Here is a 14,579-nt window from a genome sequence, read left to right on the forward strand (position 1 = left end):
CTCCAAGCACATAACTAGAGAGCCCTACATAGAGATCTGGGGGCTGTCAGAGTCAGCGCAGGATCAGGCTGATGGTAAGCTGTTGCACCCACTGCCCACAGTCACATAAGTAGGAGCCAGGACATCAATAATAGAAGGACTCCGAGCTGTGCTCACAGACACAGAGGTATTTAATATTTCTAAAATGTTTGGTCTCATTTCTTTTTACCTTTGCGCAGAAACTCTCATTTTTCTCATCCTTCTCATCCTGAGGGGGCTGAAGTGACCTTTCCCGTCGTCTCCAGCCAATAGTTCAGTCATCTTTTATTGCTTTTTAGAGCCACGGCTTCCCATTTTGTGCAGAACGGCGTGCTGAAGGGCATTTATTATATGCTCCGTTCACAGCATGTTCCTCTCCCAGAGATAAGCAAACACACATTAAAGCGGGGAACAATATCCTGTTATGTTTTGACAAAAGGCTTCGGCTGTTTGGCTGCCAAAAACTTGCTGACACTCTATCATTACCGAAGCTACCGCTTTTCAAAAATTACAGCTATTTAATCTTTGTTGAAGGAAGCTCTGAGGGCTCGAAGGATGTATAATCAGGGGACAATAATGAACTGAGAGGTGAGGAGAAAAATCCGTCCAGTCTTTCCCCACAAGAACATCCTAAACCATCCGTCTAGCCAGCCCTCCAGCTATGTCTGAAGCAGTCACATGTCGAGGCTCTTCTTCACAGACATTCCCTTGTGTCGGACTAACTCGGGCCAACAGACAGAGGTTCATTTGTGCCTTTGGCCATCAGCTTCTCTCTTTGTTTCTGTGACCTCTGGCGGAGAAGTCAGTCGCAGACAAAACAATGTGAGCAGAGGCAAGAAAAAACCAAAACAGAGGAAAGAAGCTGTGTCAGTCAGAGTCAGCGTTTTGTTCAGGCCGGGAATGAAACTGGTTTAAATTAAGCATCCATCAGTTTTTTTAAGCCTTTAATGAAAAGCGCAACTGCACCTCAACTACTCGAACATTTGAATGGGCTCTTAAACCGCACTTGAAGATGAACAGCAGATGCTTGTACGCCTCATTCAAGTTTTATGTGTTGCAAGGAGAGGACACAGTAAGTGTCAGGTTGATGAGGACGAGAAGAGGACAGAAGTTGGACTAATATGATTCAGATTAAAGAAATATGATATTATACAGATTTTGTTTTTTTTTTATTTTAAGGGCATTTTCATTTTAGTAGTACTCACAGTTGCTGATGACTCCACCCAGAGGATCTCCTTTGAAATCAAACTCAATGTCCATGTACTTTCCCTGTGGATCAGAGCACAGCAGTTAGAACTGAACATTTATCATAGGACAGTACAGGTGAATAGATAAACATAAAACCCAGTTGATTACTTACATTAAAGACAAGCACTTTGCGTGTGCATTATCTTACGAAACATGACATAATTTTCATGCATGTCCAGAAAGGAAATCTGGACAATAGATAAATCAAGGCTCAGACATAAAATACAAACTTTTGCCGTGTTTTTAAGAATAAACTGTGATAGAAACCCCTCAAGCTCCCTGTGAAAACCTTCAGGATACAGGTAGGAGAGTTTGGTATTTGTGAATGATGAGGAAGGGGAGATTTTTAAGTGATAGATCACCATGAAAGTTACCCAGGTGATTACTTACCAAAGTACAATAGGCCACCTGTTGAATTCAACAAGTAGGGGCAGCATATCACCAGAGAAACTGCTAACTGCTGCTCACTGTATTCTGTATATCCATCTACTGTATGACTGCAGCTACTATTAGCTTGTTAGCTTAGTTAGCCGTGCAGCTAGCCAGACCACCAGGGGAGTGTTGGTGTTTACACCGCTAGCACAGAAGATTTGGACCACTGGGAGAAGGATTTTCAGGCCTGGCTAGCTGTTTAACATGCTAACATCAGTATATATCTCTGCAACACAGTACACTGACAATGCAAGAAGACATGCTATGGAAGCAAAATAGCCCAAAGCAGCGCATGATAACATGGTGTTTTCATCTGCAGTGTCTCTTCCTAACATACACTGTTAACCGTTAGCTGGGTCCAAAAACAATTCCAGTTACGGAACAGCACCGGTTACCAAACTACTCTAGAAATAACTGGCCTCTGTGGAGGGAAAGCCCCTCCCTCACCCTGCCAAGTTCCTTCTACTGGACGACTAAAACAAACCATTTCGGTTGTTCTGTCTGAGACTTGGAAGTCAGAACAAAAAGTCCTGTGTGTTTGATTTTTTTTCCCCCCCTCACTCTGATGTATTAATAGCAGACATGTCCTCAGTCAGAGCAGGCCAAGCTCTACTGGTGAGTGGGCTCCGGCCAAACTCAATAAGCCTGCTGCACTCAGCAAAATGAAGTGAAGGTTTGATTCAAAGGTCTCTGATAAACTGATGGAGCTCTGATGAACTGGTTTCTAGAGGGGAGGACAGAGGGTCCTCTACTTGAGGTTTATCAAGGGGTACCTAAATATAAACAGATCAGGGGGAATAATCCTTTATAATACTCATTTATAATGCAACCGCAGGTCAAAGCACTTGTTTTGACCTGCGGTGTTGCTGCAAACACAGCATGTGTTTGTGTACCAATATACGAGCCTGATCCCAAAACATGTTGGGACAAAGCGGTTACTTTCACTTTGTGTGTTGCAGGCATCAACACGATATCTTTACTTTTACTCAAGTATGACTTTTGGGTACTTTTTCTGCTGGAAGTTCTTCAGATAAACCAACTCACTTTTTGGAGGATTTACAGCTAAATTAACATTCATATTGGAAATTCACATGAGCACAAGCAGCAGTAAGATAGGATTGATCTGATGTAACATCATGTCATAAGGAGAGGAAACTAAAGCAGGCTGCTGCTGCTGGATCATCCCTGACATTACAGTTTCATAAAGTGTGAAAATGCCCTCTTGGGAAAACAAAACACACCCTGTATTCTTATCATACTTCCACTACCTGGGGAATAACAGGTTTTCTGCCTTTGTGTCCGTCTATGAATCATTCTTATGATGCCATCTCTGATTACTCCAGCTTCCTCATTTTTTAAATCACAGAGAGTGGCACAGTTAACCAAAAGGTCATAACCATACAAGAGTTTTCTCCCTCTTTGGGCAGAGAAAAACTGACAGGCCAGTGTTCATGGCCTGGCACTGGCATTAAGCCACGCTTTGACTTGATGTACAGCAGTGCAGGTCAAAGGTCTTGTCCTGAATGCCGTATTGAAAGAGCATTTACAAAGGCCATTTAACATGTGCGAGTGTAATATATCAAGCGTGCAAGGCCGACCGTAACCGAGGCAGAGCGAGGGCTGGTGTAAAGTATATAATATACACACTTGCGCTTGTGGTTGCGTAGAATCACTGACTTGAGAAGCGAGGACAAAGTTACCGTAAGGTCGCAGATCCTATTCCAAGTTCAATATAGTTCAAGGGTTTAAGAGCCAGACTGACACAAGCACATGAATGAAACTCACCGTGTGAAGAAATTAAAAGAAATACAGAGGAGGTGACAGATGTAGGGAGTTAAGAAACACTCGGGGGTTTATTTTGAAGGAGGAACACAGATGAAAGTGTGGGATTATGTGCTAGCTTGAATGAAGTCTGAAGGAAAACATCCAAGCTTTGCATAATGTTTCGCCAATGAGTCCTCATTAGAGAAGCAATCATCTAATTAAACAACACTAGTTGTTTATCAGCTCTGGAGAGGATACTTACAAATCTGGAGGAGTTGTCGTTCCTCACTGTTTTGGCATTTCCAAAGGCTGAAAGAGGAGGAAAATCATAATGGGACAAGATGAAACCATCGCAAACTGATGCACGATTTATGATAAGCCATCAAAGAGAAAGTTATAGCTTGTTTACAAATATTCCAAACATCATTAACGATCCTCAACACTGCGCCTCACTCCAGCGAGCTGTCAATCATCTAAGATCTGGTCATCAAAGCCATTTGTACTGATGAAGCCCCATAATTCTGTATGGATTAAGCAAAGCACCAGGGCTTTCCAAGCTTAGGGGAGGACTGAACCGTTCTGTCTCACTCGTTCAAGTCAAAGAGCTTCAGTATGTGCCAGCGCTCATAAACAAACAGTGACAAACATGACGTTTGAACACACTTGTTGTGCGTGAGCAAGTTAAATGCACTACATAGCCCTCGTTTTATGTGCACACAGAGCAGTATCTTTCAATCCGGAGCCCTCTCAATTCGCTTCTAACCACACTTCTACATTAAAATGCTATTAATGTGTCATGCATCGCGGCGCTATTAGCATAAGTGCTCGATCGCTGATAACAGCTGATTAAAGTGTGTTTGAGTCTACCGTTAAGAAAGGAAAAGAAATTGAGGGTGACAACGAAGCCAATAAAGACTCGGAGAGAATCAGCGAGAGGAGGCGTCACACAGACAAACTGTTAGTAGCACGATAACTGTGCTCTGCTCTGCTCTCTCTCTCCTTCCGTTTTTCTTTTTTAGCAATTAGACAGGCAGGGGCTAAACTCTTGCAGATGTGCAGGGCTCCTGCAGCAACTCAACCCAGGCATACAGCTTCATCATTCATGGGCATTTCCTGTCCACTGCCCCCAATTAAAATACAGCTGTTCCTGTGCCAGCGCTGAGCTGTGGGAATGAGACTATGTTTGTAGGTGTGTGTGTGTGTGTGTGTGGTATAGTAAGGAGGAAATGCAGTAAAAAGAGGGTGTTAAACCGTATATAGGACCCCTCTGCCGATCAGTTTTCTTGTCTGTGACAGTAAAATGTTCATGTTTATGTGTCTATCAGTGTCTACAGGCTTAATTTAAAAGTTATGTTTTGTAGTTGGTGTGTAGAGCTGCTCTGATTGGTCGAACAAACTCATTTCATCATTTCAGTCATTCTTTAAGCAAAAATGTCAAAATTTCTTCATTCTATATAGATTAAATGTAAGGATTTCATACTTTTCTATGTCAATTATGATATTAAATGAAATTGTTTGGGTTTTGGACTGTTGGTTGAACAAATTAACCAATTTGAAGACATCACTTTGGGTTCTGGGAATTTGTGCTGAACATTTTTCACAATTTTGCAACATTTTAAAAGACCAGTGTTCTTCATTCATGTTCCTTCAAGGTCCCTTTCCCTGCTATTTTAGACGTTTCCCTGCTCAGGTGTGTTGGAGCACAACCCAATCGCCAGAATGAATGTTAGCAAAGTACTTTTCTGCAAAACCACACTCAAGATAGAACTTAGGGTTTATTTAAGTTGCAACTTTATGTTTCTTTAGCCTCAATTCTGTACAAATATCAGTATGGCACATAGCCTAATGACGTGTACGTTTGTGGTTTTCAGAAACGTTAACTGCTAACATTTCATCCTGGCAACTGGGCTGTTGAGCAGAGACACATATAAAAAATACAGGGCAGGGGGGCCCAGGTCCAGGATGGAAAAAAACTGATAGAGTAAATCATTGAAAGTGAAACTAATCACTAGATTAATAGATACAGAAAAAAAACAACAAAAACTAACAACAACTAACTAATGCACCATGGTCGGTAGCTCTGAGCTGCACGCATATATCATTCATGTCTTCCAAATGTTGGCTGCTTGTCTTGGCTGTGTTTAAGACAGAGCTGTCAACCTCTTGACACAGATTCAGTCTCCGAACGTGAACTTCAGACGAATCAGCCTCCGAAGTGGGACACAGCTTGAGTGTGAATGGCGCTCACTCACCCTCCAGCACGGGATTGGACTGCAGCAGCTGTTCCTTGACCTTATTCACCTCCTGGCCCTTCCCACACACCGCTGCCACATATGACATCACCAGCTTACTGGCCTCTGGAACACACACACAGATAAAAATATTAGGGTGAAGCCTTTTGCGAGACATGACTGAGGAACAAGTGCAACGTGCCCTAAAAATTCCCCTTAGCTCATCCCCCCCGACACCCATCAAGACAGGGTGGGGATCATTCATTAGTCTGGGGCACGGGGGCCATTCTGTTAGTTAGACGGTGAACATTATTGCATCATGTTATCATCATTCAAATGACTGATTTCACTTGGAGCCAGGAGGATGTAATGAAGAAACACGACCTACAGAGATGATCCACTTCACGTGTCAGGACCGAAGCCGATCTGACAGACTCAGAGAGAGTGTTCTGAGTGAAATATGTTTTCAGAAGTAATTTTCTGGATGAGAACGTGACACGGGCTCAGAAGGCATCTTGTGCCCGTCTGAAACAAGTGACATGCCTTGTAGGATGACTGCTGGCATCAGGATCATCTCTCCTGTCCAGCGAGATGACAGTGACCCAGAACTGATGATGTGTGTGATGTGCCAAGGAGGGATAGAAGTGAGCTCGGCAGTGGCTGCCGGTACAGACTGCCGATGAGCCTGTCAGACAAACAACTCCAGACACCCTCATGCATTAAGCCAAGGTGGAGGATGGTGTGCAGATATCAAGAGTCAGTGCTTTGCTGAGTAACAAGGTATGCACTGCTTGATCTTTTTTATCTCTCAGGGTAGCAAAATAAACTTCCTGAGTCATCGCTCTCAGACTACAGGAATATGTTATGTCTCCTCCGCACTGTGCTGGCATCTGATTAAAAAAAAAAAAAAAGTTTGTCACAGCCACGGCAAGACGAAGCACAAGAAATCCCCCAGCCAGACTTGAATGTCAATGACCCATATCGATGGGGTAGGCACGTTTTTGATGGCCTTATTTCACTACAGAGCTTCAGGGGCCGATGAGATTAACAAAATCCAAATTTATCTCCTCGACTTGGCTGAGCAGCTTCTTGGAGTGGGGTTTTTAATATCCATGAGAGGTTGAGGAGACCCAAATAAAGGCTGGCGCATCACGTGAAGCATGATCTGTCAAACTGTGCTGCGATTTTCTATCGCTTTGTTCTGGGTCTGTCACTGGCAATCTTACAAAGTGTGGACTAGGGATGATGATGATGATGATGATGATGATGATGATGATGGTTGTGAAATTCTAGGCCAACGATGTTTAAAATAACAATTTGGCCACTTTTGCACCAGGGAAACAAAGAAATCTTCATTTTATAAACATAACTGAGCTGTTTTAAAGTCATTCATCTCTTCATTACAGCGACTTTGAATCTGATAAAGCTGCTGCAAGCTATCTTCCTGTCCGTTTTGCAGTTCACAAGCACCTCCCTCCTCTCTACGTCACCACACTTGCTCTCCTTTCCTTCTTTCGAGGCAGCTCTCTTTGCCTCGCTCTGTTCTCGAGGCACTCGTTGATAAGAACTTCTCAGCACTTCCATGACCATACAAACTGATTGCAGGGATATCACGAGCCAGCGCAAAATTGATGCGTCACAACATATAAACGGCACATAAACACTGGCCACAGCCATCAGTGTAAGCCATCGTATTTACTGATAGGCCGATAGCAGTCACGTCTAGCAGCCGACACCGATGTTCAGCAGATATATTGGTGCATCCCTAGTGTTGACGGTGGCTTTTGTTAAAATGGTTGTGCCAAAGTGCGACAGGGAAAGGTTATGGTGTGAAATCTGAGCTCCAGCCAGAGATCAATGTTCTAGCAGTTTCAAACCATCAACCATCGATACTGGCAAATGATGGCATCAGTGCAGTATTAAACAAATGCTTGCTGCATGATAGACTGACATTTTTAATGAGGAGGGGACAGCCATACATACATAAATACAATTACATGAACTACATTAATTTTTTTGACATATGATATCAGGACTTCTGTGATAGTTAACGCTGACATAAATCATTCTTTCCCATACTGCCCACCTCTTGATTACAGCCACGTGGACGGATGTAATTGGAACCAAATGGACATTTGTAATGACGAATCACTCCCACACTTAAAGTCTGCTGAGCACATGAAATAGCAGCGTGGTAGATGACAGTTTGGGGATTTGAAGCAGACAGTGAGAACCACAATTAAGTGTAAGCTGCAGTACAGTGCAATAACTGGCTTTTGGAGAGAGTCAAGATGTCTGTGTCTTTACTGTACAGGAAGATATTTTATGAAGTGAAATAAGACTTATATCCCGCAGTTTGTGCTCTGCCAACTCAATATGACCTTTACCTGCGACACAGCGCTGCCAACAGAGACCAGGAAATTCCATTCCTCTTGGGTTTCTGTGAGGTATGTGACTCTGCACCGCGACATGAGTTTTTAAAGTTTCTTAACTGGCGAGTGTGGCAGTTGCCTGCAGAGTGTCAGCACACTGGTAGGTGCTGTCATGTAGCGACATGATGCTCTCAAAGAACTGGCATCAAAAAAACGATAGAGCTGATCTAAATCTTCACTGTGGCTTCGAACATAACAATCCTTATCTCGCGGCGGCCTTTAGATATACGTTTTGACTACGCTTCAGACAGACTTTTGTTCTGGCGCTCCACATAAGAAGGCCTGATGACACATTTTAACTCTGCAGGGATTTCTTGGCTATCTACAGGGTCATTTTTTACTCTTCGTGATTATTTTTCTTGTTGGCTTCTGATAAATGAAGGACTTTTCATGTTCGCACTGGCAGCAGATGCATTACTGATATCCATAGCCTTAAGGCGTGTGTTTATGCCAAGGACATCTGTGGTATGAATAGCCGGGTGATCATCGTGAGTCAAATTTCCCCGGGTATAAACAAGAGTTGAACAACAGTTAGCGTTTAGCCACTTACCGGTTTTCCCAGCCCCGCTCTCCCCTGTGATGAGGATGCACTGGTCCTTGTCCTGGTCCCTCAGTGAACGGTAGGCCTCATCTGCCAAAGCGTAGCTGGAAGACAGAAAGCACAAAGTCATAAGCCTTCATATTACAAGCACATGGCCTCAAGCTTACACAATATTCCTGTTTTCCAGGATGTTTTTGGAGTTGATGTACAGATAGTAGTGTAAAAATAAGTTCCCTAATCAATAGCATGTGAGTTTATCAGAAATTAGGTCGCATCTGTGGGACAGCCACAGCAGCTTTATTTAGCTACACTGGCCAGTTCACATTTGGGATTTGGCTTCGATATTTGGAAACCTTCCTACTTCTTCTCCTGAACTTAGTTATGATGTGGATGCTGCACCCATGCACACAAAAAACGCTACATTTAGATGCTTACAACCCATTTTTCCTAAGGTAAACTTGTTGCTTTAACCATTACATAACTTTTAAGGATTTTTGCATGTTAAAAGCCTTTGATTATATCTTGGCAGGTGTCGCTGAGAATGTAAACCAACCCTCAGTAGATTGAACGATAAAAGAGGAGTGCCTATTATAAACGAAGTCTATTGTCACACATTCCAGGACAGTGATACAATGGGAAAGTGGGACTGATTATTGCAGCTTCACCCGCCTCACTGGATTCCAGAACAATATATTAGTTGTTCTCTTTATGGTTTGAGAGAAGGGTGTGGATGGTGTGACGGCCACATCGCAATGTCAATTTTTTATTTTGTGTGGCACAGCGGTCTGTAATTTCTGTGTGATACACCCACAAAGAGGGAACACTGAAGGGTGAGGCTGAAGCAATATTTTTTTTTTTTTTTTACAGCTTCCATTTGGCAAGAAAACAGTCGTGTACGGTGCTGCAAGAACCGTGTTCTGACTTTCTCCTCCAGCAGGACACGAGACTGCAAATTAGCTTTCCTCGACTCCCCCCCCCCCCCCTCCGTACTTTGGCATTCATTACTCAGGAATTTTTTCCAAAGCCGCGTCTGGTAATAGCTGTGATTTTACCTTATGACACACTTAAAATGTCTTTGCTGTGAGCTAGTTTGAGAAGTGGATTCGGAAGACTGTACTCATCCAAGACCTCCAAGGAGAGCCGTGTTAACGTTTAAGGAAAGTCTCCATGAGTCTGTCTGGATCATCACAGGAGGGAAACTGGGCTTAAGGGTAACTAGGGAGAACATGGCATGGTAACTGCCATGCTGAAGTTCCCTAAAAAGGTCCAATGTTAGGCTAATTTTCAGATTCATACCTTTTTTTTAGGGTGACTACTAGAAAATGTTTACATCTGTTCGAACGCTTCATTTAAGTTCCTGTCACTTTAAAGCCCCCCCCCTCCCAAAAGCCCAGTCTGCGCTGATTGGGCAGCTCTCACAGCATAGCATAGCTTCCATACTGTGCGGACCATAGAGTGCACTTACTACAGACCTTCCACCAGTCGAGTGGCTAACTTCTGGTTTAGCCGTCTGCTAACTTTAATGAGAATAAAAACAATGCAATGATACGGCTCGTCTAGACTTTACAAATGTCATCAGACCAAGTGGCTCAAATTCTGATCGTAAAAAGAACTAAAGAAATGTATACAGCATTTTTACAGATGCATTTTTTACAATGTAAGCTTATGGGGAGAAGTATTTTTGAGCCAGTGTGCATCACGTGTTGTTTGGTTGCTATGTCAAATTGGCGTCAAAGCCTGCCCTGTTTCCAGGGGGCTTGGCCTTAGCTCTGCTGGTGTATTTGCCACCACGGCCATGCTGGGGGTGTCGCTGATGGACTGACTTACAGAAGTCCTGACAGCTCATTTGAAGCAGTTTCTTCAAATATATGGGCTGCACTACCAAGACCAGCTTTGTAATAAAGGAAGAGATAGAAATCTAATTTTCTACAATCCAGGCTCTACAGGTGGACTGTCTTAATATAACTCACTGTTGCTCGCTTGAAAACCATCAAGGACTTAATCTTTTTAAATATCAAGATAAGATCAAAATCTTTCTGTTCGTACGTTTCACATTGAGTACAGGGTAAATCTAGCTTGAGGTAATTTTGGAGGAATGCATCAAAATAGTCTCTCCCCAGTGTCTAATTTAGCCTTAGCCTGGAGGGTAGGGGCACTCCAAGTCTCCCAGGTCTGAGTAATATCATTAATCAAGCATTTATACGCACAAAGTGTACTAGACATGAATGCAGAAAGGAATGTCTGACATCCACAGATGCATACAGCGCTACTGACAGGCTCTGTGGCTGGGTCTGAAATGGGATATCGAACTCTTGAGCGCTGTTGCTGAAGTTACATTTACTTGCACAGGCAATGCTGTCAGATTGAAGGACACGGCACATCGAAATGTAGTGTGGCGTCTAGACAAGGTTCAAAGTGATTTCTGAGGGAGATGTTCAGATTGCATTTAAAGCCGTATGCTGAACGGTTATGCAGCATCATTCTACTTTTTGATCGTTATCCAGTCCAACTTCCACAAATACACCAAGACGTGGAAAAAGCAGCTAATGTCTAAATCTAATTTGGGCTACTAAGATGAATGTATTAGTGGAGTCGGTGCGGTAAGGAGCAGAACTGGGAGCATATAATCACAAGCTGAACTAACACTGACCTCCGATTTGAAAAGTAGCTGATTGCTAGTAAGAAGCCATGACCGAGAGGGGGCCAGAGATGGACAGCCAGATGAATGCATTCCAGGCCACAATACGAAGTTAAAGCTCAGGCTGGCTAATGGAGCTTAAGGTTCTGCACCACCACACATGGTTTTGGACCAGAGCCCATGCAGCCCTGCAGTCCCTTCTCCCTCATCAGCCCCCAGTGTGGGCCCTCCACCAATAAACCATCAGGAAAGGGGGTACACTAAAGCAGAATTTCTCATCATAAAACTTCCTGTGGATCAAGCTGGTGTAGTTAGTTAAAAGAGGAGCTATGATGGACTTTTTTTTATAGATGTAGGTCCCTGTTTTTGCTGTCCTTGGTATCTTGTGCTCATCTAGCATGACACAAGGATTCATGTGAACAGCATTGATTCATTAGAAGAAATAGTTTCCAAGATGGTAGCCAGTAATATCAAATCCTCGCCCCTGCTTGGCCTAGGGACTTTGCATTGGAATCACATCACACACACAGTTTTGCAAAAATAAACCTTCATGGTTTAGAAAGTCATAGGAAGAAGAGTTACGTTAGAGTTTGTTTGGACAGGGAAGTGTCCTGTCAACAGCTTTGCAGAGGTTTCTTTTATAATGGGAATCTATTGAAAACCATTTTTGAGACTTTCTTAGTTGTGAGTAATTTTAAAAAAGTAATTTTTGCAGCGCTTTCAATAGATAGATTGGGCAATCATGTACATTTGCACTGAGTACAACAATTAAACTGCATTCACACTGGACAAAAACCCAATAACACCCACTAATATCTGCCTTTTTGCCTTCAGTTGGAAAGGGTACAATGGGCATATATTCCTGGGTCAAATAACTCTGCAGTAGTTCTGTGTATTTATCGGCTCCAGCTACAGCTGTGATGGAAAAATGACGCGTGGGTGGACAAGCCAATTTACACCTTTTCTGTGAAGCCATGCTGCGATTAACGCTGAAGTTAAGGACATTGCCGCTTTTCAACCCTGCTCTCATCAAGCAGCGCTCAGTCGGTGTTGAGTTTAAAAAGCGAGACTGAAGTAAAAGATATCAGAATATAACCTCCTTGACATCGTCACCGGTCTCCATGCTGCTCTCCACTGTTCCCCGTTTACTGGTGTGATCATGACTTTGAACGTGACACGCCTTACAAAAACCTTAATATACAAATTTGTTTCTTATTATTCCACTGATCAATTAACAAGGATGTCAGCAATGCAGGTTTCAGATTAACAAATACATCTGCACTCAACGTACGTACTGGCCATCATTTTTGGTGCCCTCAGTTGCATCAAATCATTCCCTCTGTCCATCAAAGCACAAGCCTCTCACTCAGAAATCCCCACCCCCACAATCTGGGATCACAGCCTAACGCCTACCCCTCTCCTGTACACCACGTTGGTGTGGATGAGACTTGCCACGGGACATTACGTCACTGTTGAAAAGGGTAGCACAGCGCAGCAGATGTCTGCTTTGTGAAAACACTCCTGTTGCCTGACCTGATCCTGACAATGACCAAACCATCACACAATTATTTCACCCCGGAGGAGGCCAGTGCTGGGGGTGGAGGGGGGTGTACCAGAAAGAAGAGTTAGGGGCGAGAATAGGAGTGGGAGGTCCTTTGCCAGACACCCCCCGCACACACACACACCAGCTAGTCATATGAATATGAATGGCCATTAATCACAATATGAATAGAAGTTAGCAGAAGCAAGGGGCCACACCCAGAAATCCATGTTTAAATCTTCAACATTTAAAAAAAAAGTCCAAGCCACAGCCGACCTCTCACAAGAAACTAATCTGTACTTTTATTCCCACATGCAAAAGCAAGAAAAACACAGCAGAACTACAATTAATGTGCGCCCCTGTGGCTAGAACATTGTGCTATCATTAGGGCCATGAAAGCAGTTTGAACGGTAACTCGCTGCACCACTTCACAAATGTGAAAATCAAAATAATGATGAAGCACCAAGGTCACCATCAAAGGCAGAGGAAGCAGCGAGCGAGGCACCAAAATCCCAGCGGCCTCGCTGATTCAGTGTGCGGGGTTAGGCTGGGATAAGGCCTTGGACCAGAAGCGCTGCTTGGCACCTCCCCTTCACATCTGCCTCCAGACTGTAATTTGGGCTTGCACGTGGCAGCGGTGAACACAAAGCCACACTGGCATGAGGTAAGCAGTAGAAAATAGTCTAGTCAGTTCTTTTTACTACCAACCTCTGGTAACTGGGACACAGGAGGAGATGATGGGCCTGCAGTGTGTGACCTGAATCTTAAAAAGGGTGGAGTACTTTGAGGGCACATTCTGCGCACTTTAAAGTTGTGATTTGTAGATGCTAATGAAGCTGTAATGTATGGTCTGGAGTGCAGCCCACCCAGCTTCTGGAAGATGACAGGACTTTTTGCAAACAATAATAATCTTTCTCAGAGGCTGTTAGTCATGCCCTCATACTGACATGCAGCGCATTTACATACTCCTTTGAACAACTTTGTTCATTTTCCAGCCTGAAAATGGATGACCTCTGTTCATACTTCGATGCTAAATCCAGCTACGTTTCTATTATTTATTTGTATGCATGGGGGGGGGGGCGTACAGTAGCCTGTGATCTCAGCGTGATCCGGCTCCTCCAGAGGCCACAGGAAATCCGCCCGGCTCTGATGGAGCGGCCAAGGAAGCAACTCTTTTCCTGACGCTTTATGACCAGGTGGGAGAGTGGGTGGCTGTTGCGAGAAACACACAAATCCAGTACACTGGTGTGCTTTCAGAGGTTGTGGGCGAAACTGCTGGCGTGGGCGAGCAGGGAGCTGATACACACAGACAAAAGGTCTTGGTTCTGACAGATGTGGCCCATCTGTGTATTGGTTATAACAACCAACATGTTGCTGTGAAACAGGTGGTTAGGAGAGGATCATCACACAGGGCAAGAACCTGGCAAATATCAGACGCAGGAGTCTATATTCAAGAGATCCCTCTCAAGGTGCAATAAAGAATAAATTAAAAGCTCGGAGTGAAGTTCTTCTGCCACACATCTCTAATTTATTCAACACTCACTACAGTAGATGTTGTCTGAGACCTGCTAAATTACTCATTGATACTCCACCCACCCACGCATCAAGATTTAAGGGGGTCCAGGGCTTTAATTTACTTTTCTGCACAGCAATTTAGTGTTCCAGAAAGGGGGAAAACACAGGCTCAAGTTGTTTGTCTGATCCTTGAAACGCAGGAAAGCAGCACGCTGAGTAA

General features: G+C 43.7%; 1 protein-coding gene across 3 annotated transcripts in view; it reads right to left on the bottom strand.

The window, feature by feature from the left end:
- Window positions 1–14,579, bottom strand: part of myo1b (myosin IB) — a 69,490-nt gene that overhangs the window by 29,649 nt on the left and 25,262 nt on the right. For all 3 annotated transcript variants that reach the window (XM_084361130.1, XM_084361129.1, XM_084361128.1), the window contains exons 4-7: window positions 8,676–8,770; window positions 5,715–5,819; window positions 3,725–3,771; window positions 1,224–1,287 (exon numbers count right to left, since the gene is read on the bottom strand). In XM_084361130.1, the coding sequence (XP_084217256.1) occupies window positions 1,224–1,287; window positions 3,725–3,771; window positions 5,715–5,819; window positions 8,676–8,770 (311 nt within the window). The remainder of the gene's footprint in view (window positions 1–1,223; window positions 1,288–3,724; window positions 3,772–5,714; window positions 5,820–8,675; window positions 8,771–14,579) is intronic.

The sequence above is a fragment of the Pagrus pagrus genome, assembly GCF_965226575.1.
Source record: "Pagrus pagrus genome assembly, chromosome: 9".
Classification (NCBI taxonomy): Eukaryota; Metazoa; Chordata; class Actinopteri; order Spariformes; family Sparidae; genus Pagrus; species Pagrus pagrus.